The sequence below is a fragment of the Leuresthes tenuis genome, unplaced genomic scaffold, assembly GCF_036924035.1.
Source record: "Leuresthes tenuis unplaced genomic scaffold, fLeuTen1.0.hap1 SCAF_22, whole genome shotgun sequence".
Classification (NCBI taxonomy): Eukaryota; Metazoa; Chordata; class Actinopteri; order Atheriniformes; family Atherinopsidae; genus Leuresthes; species Leuresthes tenuis.
In genome coordinates, this window is record NW_027325376.1 from 4,771,675 (window position 1) to 4,794,380 (window position 22,706).

General features: G+C 45.0%; 4 protein-coding genes across 4 annotated transcripts; 2 read left to right on the top strand and 2 right to left on the bottom strand.

The window, feature by feature from the left end:
* Positions 1 to 169: 169 nt before the first annotated feature.
* Positions 170 to 3,120, bottom strand: cideb (cell death inducing DFFA like effector b). Its single transcript, XM_072376561.1, has 5 exons — positions 2,968 to 3,120; positions 2,573 to 2,687; positions 1,465 to 1,623; positions 1,179 to 1,366; positions 170 to 624 (listed from the first exon to the last, which is right to left on the bottom strand). Exons 1-5 carry the CDS (start codon positions 2,991 to 2,993, stop codon positions 483 to 485), a joined length of 630 nt encoding a protein of 209 aa, XP_072232662.1. The 5' UTR covers positions 2,994 to 3,120; the 3' UTR covers positions 170 to 482.
* A 739-nt stretch (positions 3,121 to 3,859) lies between these two features.
* tinf2 (TERF1 (TRF1)-interacting nuclear factor 2) lies at positions 3,860 to 8,970 on the top strand. The gene is made up of 10 exons (XM_072376627.1): positions 3,860 to 4,226; positions 4,507 to 4,709; positions 4,819 to 4,926; positions 6,176 to 6,271; positions 6,341 to 6,451; positions 6,577 to 6,700; positions 6,801 to 7,623; positions 8,037 to 8,092; positions 8,201 to 8,262; positions 8,513 to 8,970. The coding sequence occupies exons 1-10, from the start codon at positions 4,199 to 4,201 to the stop codon at positions 8,630 to 8,632; spliced, it is 1,731 nt and encodes a 576-aa protein (XP_072232728.1). The 5' UTR covers positions 3,860 to 4,198; the 3' UTR covers positions 8,633 to 8,970.
* A 322-nt stretch (positions 8,971 to 9,292) lies between these two features.
* dhrs4 (dehydrogenase/reductase (SDR family) member 4) lies at positions 9,293 to 12,817 on the bottom strand. The gene is made up of 9 exons (XM_072376861.1): positions 12,712 to 12,817; positions 12,279 to 12,394; positions 11,843 to 12,020; positions 10,836 to 10,937; positions 10,631 to 10,701; positions 10,466 to 10,517; positions 9,791 to 9,925; positions 9,659 to 9,714; positions 9,293 to 9,578 (listed from the first exon to the last, which is right to left on the bottom strand). The coding sequence occupies exons 1-9, from the start codon at positions 12,721 to 12,723 to the stop codon at positions 9,464 to 9,466; spliced, it is 837 nt and encodes a 278-aa protein (XP_072232962.1). The 5' UTR covers positions 12,724 to 12,817; the 3' UTR covers positions 9,293 to 9,463.
* Positions 12,818 to 13,090: 273 nt separating this feature from the next.
* Positions 13,091 to 22,577, top strand: efs (embryonal Fyn-associated substrate). The gene is made up of 8 exons (XM_072376860.1): positions 13,091 to 13,323; positions 13,786 to 13,994; positions 14,715 to 16,034; positions 16,273 to 16,392; positions 17,580 to 18,509; positions 18,613 to 18,684; positions 19,937 to 20,194; positions 20,269 to 22,577. Exons 2-8 carry the CDS (start codon positions 13,983 to 13,985, stop codon positions 20,452 to 20,454), a joined length of 2,898 nt encoding a protein of 965 aa, XP_072232961.1. The 5' UTR covers positions 13,091 to 13,323; positions 13,786 to 13,982; the 3' UTR covers positions 20,455 to 22,577.
* The last annotated feature ends 129 nt before the right edge of the window (positions 22,578 to 22,706 follow it).

A 22,706-nucleotide genomic window follows, 5' to 3' on the forward strand; every position in this document is an offset into this window, starting at 1 on the left:
TTGGTGTTGAAAGATTAACAGTCAGGATGCAGTTCGACTTTGCTGTGCAAACGTTTGTTTTTTTATTTGCCGTTCTAATAAAACACTTTTAATGCTCGTTCAAACGGGACTCGCCTCACCGTGAGTTACAGTCTTTCTCTGAAGGGCTTCAGATCAAAACAAACGTGATTTACGTCAAATTAACAAAAATATAGGACAGTTCTCTGACATTATGAAAAATATATTGCACAATAAAAACTACATTAACATTTTGACACTCATTCTCTTTTTATCCCTCCGTTTAATCTGTGTTTTTCTTTAAAATATCACAAGCTTGTATTTTGATGCTGTAAAAATCACACAGTCAGCACAAAACCACCTCTGTTAAGACGTACAGATACGACAGAAGCAGATGTTTGTGTCCCAAAAGCATTTAAAACAAAGAATTGACGTCAGGATGAGCGGTTACTCGATGGTGAAGGATATCGGATCTCGTGGCCCTGTCAGTTCCAGCTGGCGGTGTACTCTGCCCTCTGAGGCTGCCAAAGCTCAGTCCCTTCAATAATGCGGCGAATGATGGAGGCAGATTTGATAAGAAGGTGCCCGGCGGCCTGTAGGAGGGTGGAGGCGAGGCGGAGTGTTTCTCTGGGAACAGAACCAAAGTGTTATCAGTGTTAATGCCTGATTTAATGTACAGAAACCAAGCTTTAATGCGGTTAGCATTAGCGCTACACTGAAATACCGTATTAGCACCGAAACAAAGTCAATTCTGTGATTATTTCATAATTATGGCACTTGCACTGCCTCATGCTTCAGTTCCACTGTAAATATGATATTATGCCTTCCTAAACTGGGATTTAAGATTAAGATTTTCCATTAAAAACAAAGTTATTTAGCTTTATGAGACACAATGACTGTCAAAGACAGTTGACCTACAAGCTCAACTTTTTCTGTTGCTTGAGGAAGCCTAAATTAGTTATAATTCTCTTTTCCTACCAACAATGTCAGACAACTTGATGGATTTTTTTGGTCGTCTCTTTGATTTGGATCAAACTGGCAACCTAAAATAAAATGGAGGGTTTTGACATAATAGTTTTACTTATAAAAACCCTTCTGCTTTGGAAAGATTTGTGCAGCAACGGGCCAAAATGTGCAAAAGAAGCATCATATTTAGCATCTTTGTAGTTGATTTGGCTCACCTGAGGATCTTCTTGGGCCCCAGACACTGGAAGTCAGCGCTCACAGAGTACAGGCCTTGAAAGGTGGCCTTCACATTCAGGGAGCCAAACACATCCTTGGGGCTAAGCCGGTAAAGGTCAAAGGTGACTCGGGCTATGTCTCTGCCAGTGCGAGGCTTGTCTTTGAGGTCTTTGAGCACAACTGGACCCTGGAGTGGACGAGAAACAACAGTACGATAAGAGCCGTCTGAAATAAAGCAGAAACTCGATATATCTGGTGACATTTGGTGTCTGTGGTCCAACCTACCGGCACTGGTTTCCACGTCTGTCCCGGCTCCAGGGCCATGAGCACGATGTTGTCAGGTAAGGTAATGAGGAACTCATCAGAGTCCACCTCGGTACCGTCGTCCTCACAGACCAGAAACAGAGACGCTGCAGACAGGGACAGCAGCAGAGCCTGGCAAACCTACCAGGGGACATTTGAATTATTACTGTCTCACATTAGGCCCCATCTATGTACGCCACATATGTCAAAGTCCGGTCCTCGAGGGCCGCTGTCCGGCAGGTTTTGATCTGATTCAGGTGTGTTGAAGCAGTGAAACATCTAAAACCTGCCGGACAGCGGCCCTCGAGGACCGGAGTTTGACATCCCTGATGTACGCCAATGGTTTCATATCGGAATAGTTGGTGAATGTGAGGACTCAGATGGCTTTAGTCAATATATTTTCTCCTTTGAATAATAGTTTTGGGGCATTTTGCGCTTCTCAAGGCATCAAAGACCTGCTCATACTGACTCATTTCTGTGGATAGTTGACCAATTGACCCCTGATTGACCCCTGAGCTACTTCCTCAGATTCAATGTGACCAACCTTTGGATGATTCTGAACTGCAGTAGATGTCCTTATCAACACCTTTATGTAACTTTTCCATTTCTTTTGATTCTTTTACTACAAATACAGCCAGAACCAGTGCACTGAGTCATGAAGTAACAGTTTAATGTCTCATCAGTTATGAAACATGACGCAGTAACTTGTTAAAATGATGAATTTTAAATTAAATTAAAACTTTAAATTAGTGTCAGTTACTTGTGTAAAATAAATAAATGTATATGCTAATAAATCTGGTTCCTGCTGCATCTTATCTTTGTATTATTGTGAGCAAAGATTCAGAGCTTTGAGATAATTAATCAAATCTTTACAATTTAACATTAGATTACCTTTATGTCTTAATCCACTTGTTAAATGATGATATAATAAAATAATGATTTCTTCTAGTTTTTTTTACTTGAATATTTACTCAATCATCATTAAATGTACAACTTCTCAGTCCGATCACCCATTTGTCCTTAAATGTTTTATTAAACAGCTGCTACTGTAGTCATGACATCGATATTTGACCTTTGCCGTCGCTCTCACCCTCTCCTTCAGCTCCTCCAGGGTCCCGGCCGTGAGGCCTTTCTTGGTCTCCCTCTTGTGGCAGCACACTCTGAAGGGTCGCTGAGGTGGGGACCAGACTCGCCTGGTCACAGATCTGAGTACAGATCACACAGGAAAGTAATAAAACTACTGATTAACACTGTCCTCATTGCCCGACATTTTTACCTGCTTTGAATTGAAAAGCAATGGTGTTCCTCATCAGATAAACAGCGACTCTTGTCACATGTCCCAGTAAATCATAACAGGAAGCCATTTTTATTTTAATGATAACCGGTAATTCTCTTCTTTGTAATCGGCTTAATTCGGTCGTCCTTTTTCCCCAATCCTGGTCTCATGGATTTAATGGCCTTATTATGATCATAGACCTCACTTACTTGAAAATTGTTGACGTGGTATCCATGCTCGCGAGCTTCTTCCTCTCCCTCCCCGCAGCCGTATTTCTTGTGAGGTGTTTCAGAGCAGAGAAAATGTTAGAAGTGCCTGTTTGCGACCCAGAAGCTGACTTTGTCCTCAGTCTGGTGATATTGCAGATACAGAGCAGAACGGGCAAAGTTCATGTTGCCTATGTGTGTGTTGATGATAACCACAGGTTGATACTGATAATGATGTTTGACAAAATGATCAAATGACATAATAAACCACTTAGATAAGGATCCCTCACATTGTTTTTCTATAAAATACCTCTAGGTTATGTAACGGTGGGTGTTTAATGCCATTCTGAATATCTTCAAAGCCATTAATTCTGTCAAATACTAACTACAAGAACAAGCATGTCATTTGCATTCAATTGCTGACTGTGCTTCAAAGTGATCTGACCAAACCCTCCTTTTTGCAGACATTTATGTCACTTCTACAGCTACAGAAAGGTTAGTTTGTCTACCACTAGTAGCTCATCTTTGAAGGTAAATCCATATGACAATATTAAGAAATAAATACGGTATGAAAGACTTTGTAAAATTTAATAGTCATTTTAATGTCTGTTCACGTTGGTTTTCTTGTTTTCATATTTTTGTGTTGAAGCTTTTTTTTCCATGGTTACAAAGATTTAATGATTTATTTGAAACATTTTTATTATGTATTTACTTTCATAACATCACAATCCACTAAAATCACTTTTTCGTTTATTTTAAAAACTCATAACATACAAGCGTCGCTTGGCAGGCGACGTTTGTACGTCATATCCTGTTTATTTGCGTTTGTTTAATTCAGCAGAGTGCCCGTCTGGGCGGTGTTTGTTGTTTGAACCGTTGCTCTGTATTCGCATCCTGAAAACACCGCCCATTCGGGATATTTCATGAAAATATTGAATTGACAGCTGACATCTCATTGAAGGCGGGAGGATGAGAAGCAGAATTTTTGACAGAAAGCTGTTCTTTTCTTTGTTTGTAGAGGTTTAAGAACAATAGTGTCACTGATGCCTAACGATAGCTAACCATTGGCACCACCGGAGTTGGTAAACCTTGTCGCAGCAGCATCTGTTGGACAACATTGTTAGCTCCGCGTTAGTTTTCTGGAGCACTTTAAGTTGCTAAGCTAACGTTAATTAACCTCAACTCTTGGTCTGCGATCCTCGCTAGCAGAGCTTACTTTAGCCGATTCAGCGGGATGGCCAATAGAAAAACCAACGACAGCGGTAAGTGTTTATAACTCATGCACTCATTGTGGTGGAAAGCGTTGATGTAAAGTTGTATTTAAGGTCGGGACAGTTGTGATTGTCTTCGTTTATGCCCAGCAGACATTTAAATGTGTCGCTTTGCAAGCTACGTAGATCCATAAGTGTTTGACGACTGATTAGACTCTGCTGCATTGCCATCAATGCATAAGGCTCAACAGAAAACCATGCTCCAGCTCATGGCTGGTTTTGGTCAGATTTGGTGGATGTGGACAGTTTCTAACTTCAGTCTCCTGCACAGATGTCTGCCTCCCTTTCGCTGCTCTTCAGCTCCTGGCCCCGCCTGTCCGCCTGGTGTCTGCAGCACTCTGGAAAGTGCTGAAGCAGAGGGATGTGATGCAGTATGGGGTTGTGGAGGAATTTGTGACATCAGCCTGTGAGAACATCCCTGGGTTGCTCACCTTGCGACACCAAGGCAAGCTGGCACTTGGACTGAGAGCGCGGGTGAGTGTAGCCCAACATGCCCTGTCCCTTTTTGCTCCTGTCATTCTCCGTTTGAGATCTTCTTGTCTTGTCAAACATTGATTACCCCACATGTTCACCTTCTTTTCAGCTAATCTTAGAGCTGTGCCGCACACAGCCTGATGCCAAAGTGATTGCGCCACATCTGGAAAGGATTCGTGTTCCAGCTGCCCCTTCATGCTCCTCCGCCTCCACTATGGTAAACCGCAACTTAAGCTCAAAACAACTCATTTTGCACCTCACTCATTCAATTTAGTCACCAACAACTAATCACGGAGGTGATAACACAGTCAAAGCGTGGTATTTTTGACTCTTTCCTTTGATGTAGATGAACTTGTGATATTTCAGGGATGCATTTTTCTGTTTTACTGAACAGAATATTCTACAAATCCAACACACTCCCTGTTAAAATGTAAGGGTTCAGCAGTGTTTATGAAAAATACGTTCACATTATTTCTAAACTGTGGGTAAAGTAAGAGCAATTATCAAGTAGTTGAAAGATAAAGACCACTATGAAGCGACCAGGGGATAACAGACCAGGGAGGTCGCCAAAATGCTGTATGTTCTGGACTTTGGGGTAGTAAAGCATCATTTTCCATCATTAATTACCTTAGTTAATGAGAGTTAATGATGATGGTGAACTTTCAAGCATATTTTAGGAAGCTGAAGTCTTTTAGTGTGACTACGACCCAAAGCAAGCATCCATCCCAGAACAGACAAGAAAGCGAATGGCCTTAATAAAAGAGAATAAGCTTTCAGGATTGGCCCAGAGCAGAATCCAGCTGAAAACCTGTGGATTTAGCTGGAGTGGAGATTTCCCTGCAGTTTGACTGGACTGGGTGGGATCAGAAAATAAGCTAATGTGCTAGTAGAAATGAACTTGATCAAATCAAAAGCCCCCTTCTGCACAGTATTAGTTTAGGAATGTGCACGCTTCATGGTAAACTCGGTGAAACGCTGGTTTTGTAGTTGGAGGAAACCAAGAAGCTGGAAGGATAATCCTGCTTGAGAATTTGAACCTCAATCAGAGGCGCTTTGGTGGAATAAGCACACAAACCATTACTGAACAAGGAATTGAATGCAATCTGTTCCCTTTGAACACAGCGAGGTCCTTGATCATTAAAGCGTGAGCACACTTTCTGGTTTGTTCCCACTTTCCTTGTGTGGTTTGCTGATTATCAGCGGCTGTGGAAAAGGCTCCAACATCAATCGTTTTGCTTTAATGTCACAGAAGGAGCTGCTGGTTGTAAACTTCCAATGTAGCAACGGGAGCTGCTTGTTTCTGCCCCCAAAACTGTTGCTTTAAGCAGATTTTATTTAAAAACCGACAGACGCTGCTCACCAGAAATGTGTGGGTTTAGCAAAGGAGGCCTAGATGATGGTAATAAAGAGGCTGTTTTGGGTAATTTGATGAAAAATGGTGTAATTTCTGCTTTTTTGTCTCCCAGAGGAAGGATGTTAAAATCCTGAGAACAGTGGAAAGCTTCCATTCCTTCGTTGACGCGTTGCTGAAAGGCCCGACAGAGAGAGAGCGGTTCTTCAGGGTAGGCACCTCTCCTCCTAAGTGTCTCTTTACTGTAGCTGTAAAGTAAATTGAGTCTTTCCTCTCACAGGAGCAGTTTCTTGTGGATTATGGCCCAACGTTTGACCAGGAGCTGGAGAAGCTGCTGTGGGAGTTTTTGCTCCGGCTGGACCAGTTGCTTCCAGTTCCAAACCTTGCTCAGGTGGCTCATTTTCCTCTCTGCTGTGATGCAGTTTGCTTCTCCTGCTTCTCTGAAAATACTTTAAAAGTGTTCTGTTTGTGTTTTCCGACAGAATTAAATCTTCATGTTTAATGATTTGTTTTCAGACGGTGTCGTGGCTCAGCGATGCCCCCCCTGTCCTGGAGGAGTGTGCACAGGCAGCCACCCAACCCCAACTCCTTAAGATCCTGCTTCAGCATCAGACTTGCTTGGGTCACCTGGAGTCAGCAGGTTGAATAAGACAATTTCCCGTGTAGTAGAAGTAGTAACTGTGACAGGATAAGTTAGGGTGCAAAGCCTCAACGTGTCCAATAATCTGTTGTTATTCCAGCATCCCTGCCTCCAAACATGGGAGACTCCATCCTGGCTTCTCTTTCTCTGCCACTATCTGGAAAAGTAGCATCAAATCAACCAACGGGAGACGGCAAGGCTTCTGCTGAGCTGCTCAACGGCACACATCCAAGAGACAAAACACCGTTTATTAAACCGGTTATTGGACTCATTTTGAATGAGGATGTACCAGCCGTGAGAGGAGCTCTGAGAGATGACAAGGCATCCAACTCAGAAGATGCAGCAAGCGAGCAGCTGGGTCCGAAAGAGGACCAGAAATTCACTGTGGTCAAACAGAGACCAAAGCCCAAAGACGATGAGGGAAAAGGGGGCCGAGAACAGCCGGAGGAGCAGTTGGACAGTTTGAATCGAAGCCGTGGAAGGAAGCGGAAGCAAGCGTCTGCAACAGAGAGTGAATCTGAGGAGGAGGAGGTTTCAACTGTGGCCAGAGCTGGGGGAAAGAAAACAAGCATGTGTGGGAAGGCTGAAGGCCACCAGAGAACAGATGAGGGGGAAGAAGGTGGAGCAGAAAGAACCGAGGGCAGTGATGGAGAACTCCTGACCAGCTACGCCAGCAAGCTTGGCATCGGGAAGCTCAACTTACCCGAGGACCCGTCCCTCAGCTCTATGTTTGTTTCCTGCCTGAGCACCCAGCCCAGAGTTGTTATAGAAAAGCTGCCGGTGGCGTCTGATGGCACGAGTGGGTCCAGGAGAAGAGCAACGTCCGCCTCTACAGAAGGACGGCATCAGAACAGGAAGCCGCCGGCACGCAAACGCACCAACAGCCGGCCGACGCCCGAGTGGCCCGGCCTGGATGATAAAGAGTAAGCTCTGAAGCTTGTTTGCAAGCCTTTTATCATGTCTGCCGGGGATCCTGGTCATTTTGGTTGAATTAGACATTGATTTCTTGGTCTCTGTACTTAAAGGACACCTGGAATAAGAAGTTTTTGTTTCAAATTAAGTGAAACACATTGAGCAGATTATCGGTTAGCATTGTAGAGCCTAGTTTTACACATTAAAGTACAATAAAAACTTCTAATTTAGCTCAATGTCTCTGGTTTCTTTTGGTTTATCCGACTATAGACGGTTTGAACGTGTATCTCAGGATTATTTAGAGTTTCTGTGTTCTCCCGGTTGTCTTTGGGGATGAATTAGCTGTCCTTACATGGCAGATCAGCAGCTCGGTTCAGAACTGTTCTCCCCCTTTTACCTCTTACATATTGTTTGTGCTTGACAGAAACCGTCCTGTTTTACTGAGTGAGGGCAACTCTTCTCAGCAGCGGAGTAACTCAGGTGATTTAACACAGCGGGCAACACTCATTCAGGGATTTAGGGAAACATCCCGAGCAGCTCCGAGCTTTCAGTTGACCGTTTTGTGTTTTTGTGTGGCGGCTCCTCCAGGCGACGGTGACGACTACGTAGCAGATTCTGAGGATGAGGCGACAAAGAACTTCAAAGGCAGGGTAAGTAAACCCCAAATATCCCCAAACATTTTCTGTTGGAGGCAGATATTAATGCCTGTATGATCTGCATTTATGTAGAAACTTAAGTTCAGGAAGCACTGCAGTCGTCTTGTCTCTGATTTGCTGATATTGTGCACGTGCTGCCGACGTGCACGTGCTGCTGATGGGCCGTCGGCTCGTACTCTCTGAATAAGAAGTGCCACAAATCGAGCTTTCCACTGTTTTTTCTCCTTGTTTTTGTCTCCCCCAGCTGTTCGTGAAGCGCTACTACAAGACCAAACACGGCACTTATGTTCCCACTCTGAGGGAGTTCTGGAGGCCCGGGATGACCCGGCGAGACGCGCTGCCTGCGAGCAGCAAAAGCAGGTGATGAAGTGGCCTTAAAGCGCCACGTTTGCTGTTACTGGACAGAAACACGCCAGTGGACTGTTGATTCCATCCAGAAACTGCCTGAAAGCAGCCGTCGCCCCGGCTGACGGACATTTACCTCGGTTACCTTCAGCGTGGTTTATTTTAAAGCCGTCATCATGGAAAACAAGCCTTCAAACAGCACTGTGACTGATTACGGACGCCATTATGTTATTTTGAATCAGTAGTGTGCAGTTTTTGTCCACAAATAACGAATTTATCCGGATTATCTCTGCCACAGATAAGTAGCTCTTAGAAACATTTTAACCTCATATTCTGTAATATTCTCTAATAAAGTTTTTAAAAGAGCTTTTTGCCTTTGCTCTGATGTATTCTGCGTTAAAACATCAGCTTAATAGACCAGCTGTAGTTCTCCTGAATGGGTTTCTGTAGGTTTCTAAACCAACAGCATGTCACAGTCGGAGAAATGTGCTCAGGAGCCCCAAATCTTCAGTTAAAGGTTAATTCATTTAGTTAGTTACCAAGTTTATATCATTGCACTGATGTTTCAGATTTAGTGAAAAACATCTTCTCTTTCCAGCTTCTGTTCGTTTGCTGTGTTTTTCTGCCTCTATCTGAATCAGATTCTCTGCTTGTTTCTACTTCATCGGCACCATAAAGTTGGTCAGTGGAGACACTGAGAATCATTAAAGAAAGACTCAGACAAATGAATAATTTAGAGCTTCCGTTGCTTTTAAGAAAGTCCTCCCAACGTTTTCTGGAAATGGGATTAGTAGAATCCAAAAATGATTCCACAGAAAGGCTTAATGAAGAGCACATTTGTCCTGAGGGCTCAGAGTCGGCAGCTCATCCCTCCAGTCACTGTGATGGTCTCTCCCGTGATGTAGGAAGCCTCCTCGGAGCACAGGAACGCAATCACGCCTCCAATTTCCTCTGGCTCCCCAACTCTGAAGTGACGGATCAACGAGCAAATGTGTGAAATCTCACCTGTGAGAGGATTGTGCAGAAGAAGTTGTGTGAGCGTCACCTTTTAATGCTCAGCTGCTTTTTAAACTCGTCCACGATGTCTTCGTTTTGCCACAACTGGGAAGTAAAAGAAACTCATTATAGACTCAACAAATACACCCCCCCCTGTCTGAAGGTCTGTTTGCCTCCTCACCGCAGAGCTGAAGCGGGTCTTGATGACTCCTGGAGCCACACAGTTCACTCTTATGTTGCTCTGAGCCAGCTCGGGGGCCAGCGCCCGGGTCAGACCCAGCAGGGCCGTCTTACTCACACTGTAAGGACCCAAGGCCTGAAGAGAGGGTGCAAGTCTGAGGTGACTCCAGAAAGGTGTTTCTCTAGTAAAGCATCAGGTTTTAACCCCTTAAAACTCCTGGAATTTTGGCCTAAAAGTAGATTTAAAGCAGCTCTTGAACCACTTGGAGCAGAGACGTGCTCTGATGTAAGGCTTGTTGTGGACCAACTATATTACAGGAGCACTCTAACTGGACTTTTACCAACACAACAGGATCATTTGTGAGGCTTCATAGGCGAGTCGCATAATTTTTTTGTATTTGCGGTTGTGTTTAGGGTGTCTACAGTTATGATTATATCCTGAAATGACAAACATCACTGAAACATGTCGGTACACAGAAGGAGGCTGAGGAAAACCCCAAATTTGTCATGAAATATGCAAATAAGGAAGACGCCAGTTCACAAATAATGAGTGAAATTCACACATAAACAAGCTGCATCAGAACCAAACGCATCAATCTTAAAGCTAACTGGTCTTTCACAGCTTTTAAACTGTTCCTTTTTTCTAAATTAATCTTCCGTGTGTGCTGTCGCCGACCTGCATTGGTTGGTATCCAGCCACAGATGAGACAAATACTACATTCCCCCCTCTGAAAGAAAAACACAGACGCATCAAAACAAGTCGCAGAAATACAGCGGAGAGTTTTATAGTCGGTCCTTTGGGGTCTTTGTGGCTGCATTCAGGGAAAGTGCCGTCACTCACCCCCTCTTCACCATATGAGGCATCACCAGCTGGGTCAGGAGGAAGGCGGATTTCACGTTTACAGCCAGGATCTGGAAAGAAATATAGAGCTGATGATGATAAAAACAACGTGATGCAATAATCTATTCAGAATTTAAACAAACGAAAGGCGGAAGGCAACAGAAGCCTTAAACATTTTTCTAATTCAGGTTGAAGTAATCAGCACCTTGTCCCAAACGTCCTCTGTGGAGTCCATGATGTTTCCAAAGAAGGGGTTGACAGCAGCGTTGGACACCAAGATGTCGATGCCCCCGCACTGGTCCAGAGTCTGGGCCAAACACAGACAGCAATTCACACAATGTGACACCCTAAAGCCACAAGTACTGATCAATACAGTTTTATAATCAATAGCTGTTGATTTTAATCAAGGTGGAGGAGACACTGACAAACAAAGTGCGTCTTAAAAAACCAGATGAGAGCGTTTAGTGAAGATGAGTCAAAAAGCAGAGAGTTAAGGCCTGAATGAATCACTGGAGCCGGTTACCATGACGATTTTATGAGTCTACCATATGCAAATGATTGCAAAAGCACAGTTTCCATGAAAGGACTCCATGGAGGAATCCACTGCTCTCCAAGACAAACAAAACTGCATGCTTGCGGTTTTCCAAAGTACACCTAAACACTGCTGAGAAAATGTTTAAAGGCGGCCAAAAGTAAGATAGAATAAGTTGGGGAAAACACCGAGGCACCTTCTTCAAAAAGGGAGCAGAGGTGAAGTGTAATGCAATGTCAGCGAGGCTCGAGCAGCAGGAAAATGACCCCAAACACTGACGTAAAACTACTACTGAACGGCCATCAGCCCCAGATCCTGTGGAATGACTTCAGCAGAGCTGTTCAGTCCAGACATCGGAAGAATGCAGCCGAGCCGAAGCAGAACTTTAAAGGAGGCAGGGTTCAAAATCCCTCCTGAACATTTTGCAGGTCTGCTCAGCAGCCACAGGAAATATTTGAGGTTTTTGTGGCAAAAAGAGGTTCAACCGGTTATTATTTCCAAGGGTTCACTCATCTTTTCCACCACTGTTATGAGAAAAACAGCAAAGATTAGCATCTGTCCGTTAATGGATTCGGGTCATTGTGTTTATCTACTTTTTTTTTTTTACTTGTGACTCAAATGAGGATCAGATTTTTTTTGCCTGGTAGTTTCACACTTTTTACTACTTCTCAGGAACGTACCATTTGAACTAGCTTCTCTCTGTCCTCGCCCTTGCCAACGTTACAGGTGGTTCCAATCACTTTGATGCTCTGGCTCTCCAGCAGGGCCACAGCCTTGTCCACGTTGGCCTGCCGCCGGCTGCTCACGACCACATGGGCCCCTCTCTTGCCCAGAGCCTGAGCTGCTGCCAGACCAATTCTGAGGAGGAGGAGAGGGGCACAAGTGAGCCTACTACAGTTATTATTATTATTATCATGAATGTGCCTAAAGAAACATGCCTGCTTCTTGCTTATCTGTATCACACACAATGACTGCAGATAAATAGGTGTGCACTGGGGGCTGCCTGCCTTATGTAAAATATTCTGTACCACTGATTTGTGAAAACTGCAGACCACAGTCACTCCCTCAGCCACTGTTTTGCCTATTTTAGGACAGTAAAAACAAAGTCATTCTCACCCATCTGTGGAGGCAGTGACGATGGCTACTTTCCCTGCAAGACTACTTTGAGACATGCTTCTTTGGCCGGCAACAGGAATGGACCTAAGAAACCTGAACGCACTCCTCATCATCACCTGAGAACAAAGAATAATAGATTTATTTCATGCAGGCACTCGTCAAGTAGGGCAGAGGTCATGATGGACTAACAGGATAAGTAAATGGACGGATTCTGGCCCATAAAAGCGTGAAAGGCGGTGAAAACAAAAAAATATATTAGTCAAACTTGTGACATTGGCTGATAAACGAAACAGCAACATTAATATTAACACATTTGATCAGTATTTATGAAGGAAAACACCGACAAATCGTTTCAACTTTATGTTTGAACGCAGTGCTCGACATTGCACAAAGTAATACAACACTTAAAATGCTACCAAGACGATTATCTCACCATGCAGCTCATACAAACTTAAAATCAAGTTCTACCGAGGAGTTTTGATAAAAGATCTTCCTGCATGGACCTTTGACTTTCGCAGCTACAGTTACTGTTTTCCGGGTAAACGTCGCACTGTCAAATTAAAAGCCTTATTTAGCTACTTTCAATTAGCTTTCGAGCCGTTATTATAATATCAGCCATTATATTTGATCAAGTGAAATAGAGAGTCGTGCCATGACGAGCATATATAGTAGTATATTGATTTTTTTTCATCTTTCTTCAGCGTGTGAGGCTTAGTTGTGTGATTAACGATCGAATCGGTCGTACTTAAACGCACCCGCAAGAACGAGCCAATCATACGAGCCGTGTGTTGCAGGCTGCGGTTGGCTACGCGATTTCACAACCGTTGGATGGGTCTGAAGCATCGAACTCTCGCGAACGTATTGCTTTAAGATCAGCGATGTATCCAAACCGCTGAGGAGGCGGAGAAAATGTTGTTGTCATCGAAGACGATTGAACGCGAATGGCTACAGATTTTCACGCCTGCAATGAAGTGATTTTACATTATCACAGACTGGATGTGGACTGGAAGTTTGCTGGTCGTTGGCTTTGTTTTAAATTTTACTGGTAAACAAATCGGTTTTTCATTTTTATCCGTTGTTGTGTCGAACTGGGCTTTAGCGTTAGCACCCGGAGTCTGTGTAGAAAACCACCGTTAACGCAACGTTAGCCAGCGTTTAAAATTCAGCCAGGGTTAATAGCTAGGCCGCGACACGATTTACTGTGTTCTTATTAGTCGCTGGTTATATTAATTTGCGTTAACTTGGATAACAATCGCATATACGACTATAAAAGATACATTTGGTAGCGAGCTCGCATTGCTTACTTATGAACGATGTTAAGCTAACGCCAGCTTTCTTGAACGGGTTGCTTTAACATAACGTTACTGGGCGTGGAAAAGCGTACACAGGTGTTGCCTCTGCCTGGCCACCTTTTAATCCCACATGCGTGTTGCAACGTACGTTTTGAGGTTTCTGTAACGCTGTTCCTTGCGATCAGTGCGTGAAAAGGGTTTTCACATGTTTGCAGGATCCGAATGAAGACGGTGACGTAGAGGCAACCAGATCTGGAAATGTGTCCTGCCCAGAACCAGCTGTGCCTCGGCATCGAGTCTCGCTGCCCACCGACACATCCGTGAGAACCACAGCGGATCTAGATGGACGACCCGACTGATCCAAACTCTTGAGTTATAGTTTCTCAGAGACATAACTGATACCCTTGCAGCGATGTCTGTTTCAGTGAGTACAGTTCTTGTGTCTTTGTATGCACGAATTGAAATTAACTCAGTTCAATTGTGGTTGTATCACTGTGTTGTGAAAACGAAAATAAGAAATTGCCGTTTTCACGGTATTCTGAGTGATCTCATTATGTTTTATGAGGGTTACCTCCATTACAGGTCTGAGGGGGACCCACATGGCTCACTGGAGCCTATCTGTCCCTTGGGGGGTTGGGTTAGAGAATGAAAGGGGGTCTGACTCTCTGGCTTTGGGTTGGCAATTAAACCCTAAACAGCGAGGGACAGATGTGCCTCTCATCCCCTCCCCCCACCCTCTCATCCCGCTCATTAGCATTAAGCCTCTGTGTCCATTTGATCATTGATCCTCCTGACTGTGCTCCTCTTTCTCTCCTCACCATCATTACTAACCCAGCTGGGAGTTTTAAGATAAACATGACGTGAGCTCTGCATTTTCCGTGTTTTTTGTTCACCATTCTTCCTCCTGGTTACCTGTTACTCATACTTGCATTTCGTGAGATCCCTCGCTGTTCGCTCCTATTCACTACCCATTTATCAGCTCTAAACAATCAAGCTTTTTATTCTCTGGACTTGGCACTGCCATGTCAGTGTGCATGTTTGTTCCCAGCTGTGGGAAGATGTGTGGATGTTATGCTGCTGGTTAAAACCTTCATCCATATAGCTAACTGGTTTGTAAGTGTTAATGAATTCTCCTCTCTCCTAGACGGTTTTGGCAAAGGCGCTGTTTGACAACACAGCAGAAAGCCCAGAGGAGTTGGCTTTCCGGAAGGGCGACATCCTCATGGTTCTTGAACAGGAGCAGAGCGGCGGGACAGGCTGGTGGCTTTGCTCCCTGCATGGCAGACAGGGCATTGCCCCTGCCAATCGCCTTCGACTCCTGCAAACTGCGCCGCCTCCAGGCTCCGACCCTCGCCTCGGCCCCAGTGAAGACTCTGTCTGCCTGTCGCCTGGTCTTCCGTTGACCCGGCCCGCTGGCAGCAGCAGTACGGACGATATAGAAGGAGTTTATCGCTCCCCACCGGCTGCAGGTGAGGCCCGAGGAGGGGGAGTTTCCTCTCGGGCTGGGGAGCTACGCAGGGTGGAGGGCCGCCCACGCTCGCATTCTAGTTCTGGCACTCGGCCCAGACCCGACTGGGACATTGGGGGGGCAGGACGGCCACGCTCACCCTCTCTAAGGGGACGTGGCACAGAAATGACAGGAACACTTTATCAGACCCCAGTAAGTCCCATGCCTTCTGCAGCTCAGCATGCCAGACAGCCCGGGGTGTTCATGTCCTCGGAGTCGGTCTATCTCTCCCCCAGTGGAGTGCAAAGGGCAGCTGACGAACCAGAGGACACGACATATCTCATCCCCAGAGAAACACTAACTGGACAGTCGGACGACTGCTACTTGGTGCCCAAAGGTACTCCCCTGGCAAGTGATGATGTTTACCAATCCCCAACAGGCGGAGCTGTGGCCACTGCTCTCTGCTCCAATGGCCCCTCAATAATCAGTGGAAGTCCCCAATCCAAAGTGAGCCAGGAGACTTCTGGGATGTACCAAACACCCACCCCTGTGGGAGCAAACCTGCACAGGCCATCAGCGACGGCTCTGGCCCACCAACACCCGTGTCAGTTGACCCCCGTCAAAGTGTCTCCTCAGGAGGTGCTCAAACGGATTCCCCCGAGCCCTGCTGCTGCCAGGGCCAAAGCCGCCCTGGCCAGTAACCGGGGCTCCCCTTTGTTGATCAGAGCTGGGCAAGTGAGAGCTCCTGGATCACCAAATTCTGCCCGCAAACCTCCTCCGCCAGCACCTCCAGTGAGGGGTGTCACCAGGAAAGACGGACCACCATCATCTGACTCTAACTCCTCCCCCAAACCCACCGCTCAGGTGACTCCGTCAGGCCTGCAGCAGCCGCAGGATAAGCAGAGGGGAGCTCTGCAGAGTAAAGGCGAGAGGATAAGCAACGGCCTGGAGAAAAGCAACAACTCGCAGAGCAAAAAGGGAGAAACTCAGGATTACTTGGATGCTGTGGATGACCAAGTATGTGACACAGTTCTTCATGTTGTAGTTAAGCTCATTTTTATTTAATTAGAATTTAAAACAAAGGGATAAAAAGCTGTATAAAGTTGCATTTCTTGGAAGCTGTGACATCGTTCTCTGTCTCCTTCCTGTGTGGCGCTCTGCTCTGCTTTCATAGTTTACAGCAGGTATCTTAGAGTTTCATATCTTTCAAATCTCCAGCCATGGTCTGATTTTTGTTTTTTTACTGCCACGGTAGGTGTACGATACCCCTCCCAGTGGCAGGTGGCAACAGCCAGTCCCATCTGCCCTCGGGGATGATGAAGGCATCTATGATACCCCCCGCAGTGTCCCCCCTCAAGCCGACTCGGAGACGGAGGTAAATATAACTTTGCTTTGCTTGCCGGGCTGTGTGTAGACTTGTCTTATTAGAACTGTGTCTTTCTTGCATTTCTTTCCAAAAATGTTGACATTATTACACTTATCAACTTAAGAATCCCAAAGTTTAATAAAAGTTTCTATTCTTGGTTAAACTGAAATGGCATCGTATTAATTTAGCATTTCGGTCGTTTCCTCTCCTCTTTGTGATGTCGTAATGCTGCATTTAATATACCTGCAAGTGAGATTTCAGGACTTAAAATCACCTCACTGTCAAACTCGTTGTTGAGTTAAATAAACTTTTGTGTTAACTAAGTTAAGAGGAAACGAGGGAAACACCAACAGGTCGCTGTCTCTACAGAGAAACGCACCGCCGCACACTTCTACTGTGCGACTGTATATTTTATTCATCAGTTTTCAGCTGCTCATCAGGTTCAAACAGCATTCTTATCTCTAGTTAAAACTATTTGTTATGTAAACAATGATAATTCCAAAGAGCAACTGAAATAGTGTTTTTCTCTCAGTTTGTGAACCCTGCTGCAAAGTGATTTACTTGGAAATGACTGTTCTGAAATCATATCTATACCAGTGAAGTGATTCGTGAGCAAACTGTGACTTATCAGAAACGTTTGTCACCACTTCTGGTCTCTCTCTCCCTGCCCCCCTCCAAAGCAAGGCCACACCTGTCTCTGTCTGCTGTGGAGCCAGTCTATCCAGTCCAAATGCTGCTTCTATTTTCTCCCAGTCACACCCATTTCATGGCCATGCCATGGGTGTCCCACCACCACGCTGGGCCCAACGGCCTCCCCTTTAATCTTACTTGAAAATGTGTGCCAGCTGTTGGGAGTCTGTTTTTCTTCTCGGTCTGCAGTTGCCGTATGTGGATTGCAGACACTTTGTTAATGGCTGTGAATGTCTCTCACCCTCTGGTGGTCAGTATCTCTTTGTTGTGTGTTTTTTTACAGACTTCCGGTGGGTTTTTGTCACCAGAATTAGATTATATCCTGTGTGTATAATGGTTTTAAATGAGACTGATAGACTTCCACGTGCACAGAGCAGCATTTCATGAAGAGAAACTCGGCGGCTCCCTGGTGGTTTTAGTTGAGCAGTCATATAAATCTCATAAAAAGATCTTCCTTTCCCGCAGTCGCACAGTTTGAAAAAGTGCTGTTTTCTCTCCTCCTGTAGGTCTACGATGTCCCAACAATCACTCTGAACAAACCCACGTCAGATATCCAGCCTGATGAAGTTGATGAAGAAGTCTACAGTGTCCCTACGCTTCCGGGTGTTCCTCTGGGACCGGCAGAGTCCACCACCAGCCTCTCCGGTGAGGAGGTGGGACAGGTGTGCTGCGCCCCCGGACCTGAGCGAGCCGGCAGTGGAGATCACAGAGATTCCCCCGAGCCTGAATGTGGCATTTATGACATGCCTGCTCTGACTGTCAAAATTCTTCCTCATTCCTCGTCATCCTCCTCCACCTCCACTCACCGCCTCTCCATCTCCAGTAACGGCTCTGGCGACCTGCAGTGGAGAGCCTCGCTCTCAAACCTCGTCCACTCGGCTCTGAGCTCGGCCTCCTGCTCGGCCTCCACTCTGTCGTCACGGGACCTGGCCACCTCATTGGCTGAGATCCTGTCCACCTGGAAAGCCAGTCATTCGGGGGATCCTCCACCGCCCCTGCAGCAGGCCTGGGCTCGTCTATCAGACCTGCTCCCTGCGTTGACCACCACTGGCAGTGCTCCTCCATCTGAAAAGCTCTTGTTGCTGGTCCAGCGCTCTCTTGAGGAGAGCTCCCTCCTCTTGCAGGCTCAGGGCCGGCCTCGCCTCCCTTCCCAAGAATCTCTGTCACGTAGGCCTTTGCCGGCGCTTCCGGTGCCTGATGGGAAGTCTTCTGGTGGAGGAATGGGGTCCCGTAAAGGTAGCTGGATCCAGGAGAGACCACTGCCTCCAACCCCCCAGCCTAATTTCCCCATTCCTCCCGCTCCAACCACTGTGACTCTCACTGTGGGCTCTGTCAATGGAGAAGATGACCCCAGCAGTGAGTATGCAGGCATTGGCTTGACTCCAATCCCAGCCCCAGTACCTACTGGAGACAGTGTTGGATACGTCAAACTGCAGGTCAGTCCACCTTGTGATGGGTTTTTGCTGATATGAAATGAAAACCAGTATCATTTACACTCAGATCGTATTGGTACTGACAGTTTTCTGTCTCCCACACCAGGGTAAACCAGAGCCGCCTCCTGATCACCTCAATGAGAACGGACAGATACAAACTATCTCCTCAGAGCCCAGGGCAAGTGCTTTACTCACTGTATTTTCACCCTTTCTATCAGCACACAGGCTGTGATGGAGGGTTTCTGAAGCACAATCAGCAGCTCTGCACAAATAGGTCACTGATTCACCCTGTGTTGACAGTGCACTCTGTTTACAAGTGAGCACCATGATCCAGTAATCCAGCTTTCAGTGGCTGCTTGCCTCCCAATGTGGTGAAAACACTCCCACTGTTTACCCAGCATCATATATGTTTTTTATCATATTAAAGCTATCTTTTGCTTTTCTGAGAATCCCTTCTTGTGTCGGCTGCCTTGGACCAGAGTGAGCTCGTGTCTTTTTCGTGCTCGGTCTCTCTGCCGTGCCACAGACGAGCAACAAGAGGTCACTTGTGATCCTCAACAATCTTGCCTTGCATGCGAAGGAGGCTGCAGGACAATAAGTGACAGAAAAGCCCAGTCATGCCTTCAGCAGTGCCTTCTCTTGTTTTGACGTACTGTGCGCGCTTGTGTGTTTGTGTCTGACTTACTCAGACATTTGGGTTAACTGTCAGACTCTGTTAGCTTCATTTAAAAAGAATTTGACTGCACACGCTTTATGTTAATGCTACAACAGATGGGATCCTGTACATTCGATGGTTTTTCTTCCCTTTTAGACGGCTCTGATTCTCCTTTGATTTTATGAATGAAGAAAGTTGTTGTGTGGTAGTAATTATTGATAAAGAAGCAGTGAGATCTGTCGGATTAACTGGGATTGCCGTGCACCTCAGCTGTTTGGACGGGTGCCTCATGTTTGGAGGCTGTAGGTCATCGTTGCAGCCGGCCCGCACCCCCCCACCCCCGCCCTTTTTCTTCCTTCTGTTCTTGTGCAGCAACCAGTGCCAGAAAAGACGAAGGAGGGAGGGGGCGACTCACTATTAGCTGGTTATTTGCTGCTTTTCTTTGTGAAGTCGAAGGGTTTATGGCTTTTAACTTATTCTTTATAGCCTTCACTCGGAACCATGTGGTTGATTATTAAAGTTCTGGACACATTGATGTGGCCCAGTTTACGATGTGACTAATGTTGATCTGAATCCAGGATTTTTTTTATTACCAATTTATTTATTTTGGTTTGCAGTCTATAATTGTTCTTGTGGGTTTTTTTTGACTGTTGTTAAGAGAAACTATGTGAGGAAGCCATGTTGGACTCGTGCACATTAATATGTGTCATCTCCTGTCTGGCCGTGAAGCGTAACTTTCCCATTAATGACCAGAACTCGTGTTTCCCCCGTACAGCTGACTCCGTCGCCTCCTCTGCCCGGGTCGCTCTCGCTGGAGGACTCGGAGCTGCTGTCCTTTTACTCCTCTCAGAGCCTCGCCCACCTCTCCTGCCTGGCGGACGCAATCGACGTGCTCTTCAGCAGCGTGCAGGGGAACCAGCCGCCCCGTGTCTTTGTCGCCAAAGGAAAGAGCCTCATCGTGACCGCGCACAAGCTGGTGTTCATCGGGGACACGCTGTCCCGTCTTCTCACTTCCTCAGACCTCCAGACGAAAGTATGCTCCCTCACTGCAGTGCATCAAAGCTGCATCATAAGTCCTTTTTTTTAACATCTTCATCCCCATTTCAGATCGCCACTTCGAGGGGGCGACTCTGCCAGTCATTGAAGGCTGTTGTCGTGGCGACAAAGGGCGCTGCACAGAACTACCCATCGGTATCCGCCGCCCAGGAGATGGTGGATCGCGTCGCTGAGCTCTCCCAGCAAGCGGCTGGTTTCTCCACTCTGCTTCAGCGCCTGACAGAGATATCATCATGATGTTTTTGTATCACCCGTGTAAAAACTTTGTCTACACTACACCTTTATTTCCCCTTTGAAATGCCTTATGTGTCGTCGCACTCTTCCGTTTCCTTACGACTGACCGGGATTGAAGCTGAATCCTCCAGGAAGTGTTTTTCCCACATTGCAGCTGTTACCAAGCTGGGTTTAGACTGTGGTTCTGTCATCCCAAGAGAGAGTTGCTTCGTTTGTTTATGACGTTTTTTTGCTTTGATGCCAGGCGCTCCTGTTTTTTCTGTTTTTATGTGTTAACTTATTGAGTATTTGAAACCCCTCTGTGGTTTGAATGCTTATTTTGGGAGCTTTGCTTTAATATGCTTGCCACGTTTCCTTTTCCCTCACATGACAGACGTTTTTCTTCCTTCCTCTATTTATTTAGCTGGCCCCCCCGGTTCCAAAAATAGTCCAAGCCTTACATCCTGGTTCTGGCCCGCTTTTTACAATGATACCTGAAAGGCCTTTTTGTTAGTCTGAAACTGATTACGCTGCATGTTGAGGATTTTGTGCTTTTTATGAGAGAAATTTAACAGAGTGGAGTGCCCCCATATTCTATTCTTGATCCATTGTTGCTTGTGTAGTTTCCCTTTCTTTTGGAGAACAAATGTCACCTTTAGTATTGCTTACAGTTGACTTAGTTTTACAAGAAACGTATCTCAACACATTCTGCAGTTTACCGTCATGATTGGAAGTGCAGGTCCTTTCTGAGAGGAGATAATCTATTCGACATGAGGGAAGAGTGTGACTAATGGTAGTTGGGTGAGAAAATGCCTGAGTTTGTTCTTTCCCACAGTCAGGTGGTAAGAAACCTGTTCACCAGGTTCACCTGTCTCCACATGTCTCATTACCATCATTACTCATCTTTTTTTAATCTATCACATCACCTAAAAATGTCTGTCAGCGATGCTTACTCTAATCTGCTTTAGTAGCTTGAGGTCTGCAGCCTTGCTGTGAAGCTGTCTGATATAAGGCTGATTATCAAATGCGTCATTATCATCATTATTTCACACTTTTTGTGCAATTTACATCAAAATTTGACCATTCAGGTTACTGGTTTGATAACGACCTTTATTCTGTTTCCCAGCCCTTGTGAAAAACTACACTAAGAAGCACGGTTCACTTTTTAATTAAAAGGGAGAATGAATCAAAACAGGTTTTCCTTGTGAAACTAAAACTTGTGTGAGGCTGTCGCACCTCTGATTTCACACATTTACGCTGAGTGAGTTGCTGCTCTGTGCAACAACAACACCTCTTAAACGTACACTACACATCTTAACTGTGTGAACACTCGGCCAACTTCCTTCTGAGAGATAAAGTTGGAATATAATTCTTAAGTGTTGGGACCTATCAATCATTTTACTTAACCTGACTGCACGTTTTGTTTCATATTCAAACTGCCGTGGTATTTCATAATCATGATTTTCTTCCCCGTGTGGCTGAGTTGAGTTTGTTCTTTTGAGAAATACTGTATTTCTCTGCCTTGGCATTTTCTTTGCTGCAGTGCCACCTTTTGGGAGTTTGAAGTATTACTAAAGGAATATCTGCCTGCTAAAACAGGCTGTATGTGTGTAAGAGCGCATGAGAGACAAGTAACCTTTAGATATATATTTATTAATGTGCTTTTTTTATTCTTTCCCATTTGCATGGCTTTAATTTGCTTCTTTTATATGCACATCCTACACCAGGGAGATCCTACTCGGTGATTTGCAATGCTTAAATATGTTGTTTTCTTTTTTTAAATATATATATTTTACATTACAATTCAAATATATGGCTGTTTTCTTTTATACAGGGAGCTTTTTTTACACCATGTGAACTCTCTAGAATCTCGTGTATTTGCTGACATATAAAAGTGAATCTTGGACTTCTCACCTACAGAAATGTCAAACCTAAACCTTCTTACTTTTAACACTACATTTGATGTCTGTGTGTATTCCTGTTCAGAATGCAAAAATACATCTTTTACAATTAAGCAAATGTGTTTGCTTATGTGAATACTCTTATTCAGATGTGTTTGTATTGTATTTTTCAGTCTGGTTTGATATAAAAAAAAAAAAACAAAACATGTTATTTATTGATCCTGCAGGATATTTCTTTGTCGGTGGCCTAGTTTTTCGTAAAAAAAAATAAAAATAATAATAATACAAATATATAATTCCGAATAAACCCCGTTTATGAATTAAAAAAAAAGACAAATAACTGTGGCTGGGGTGCTAAAATGGGCCAGTAATATT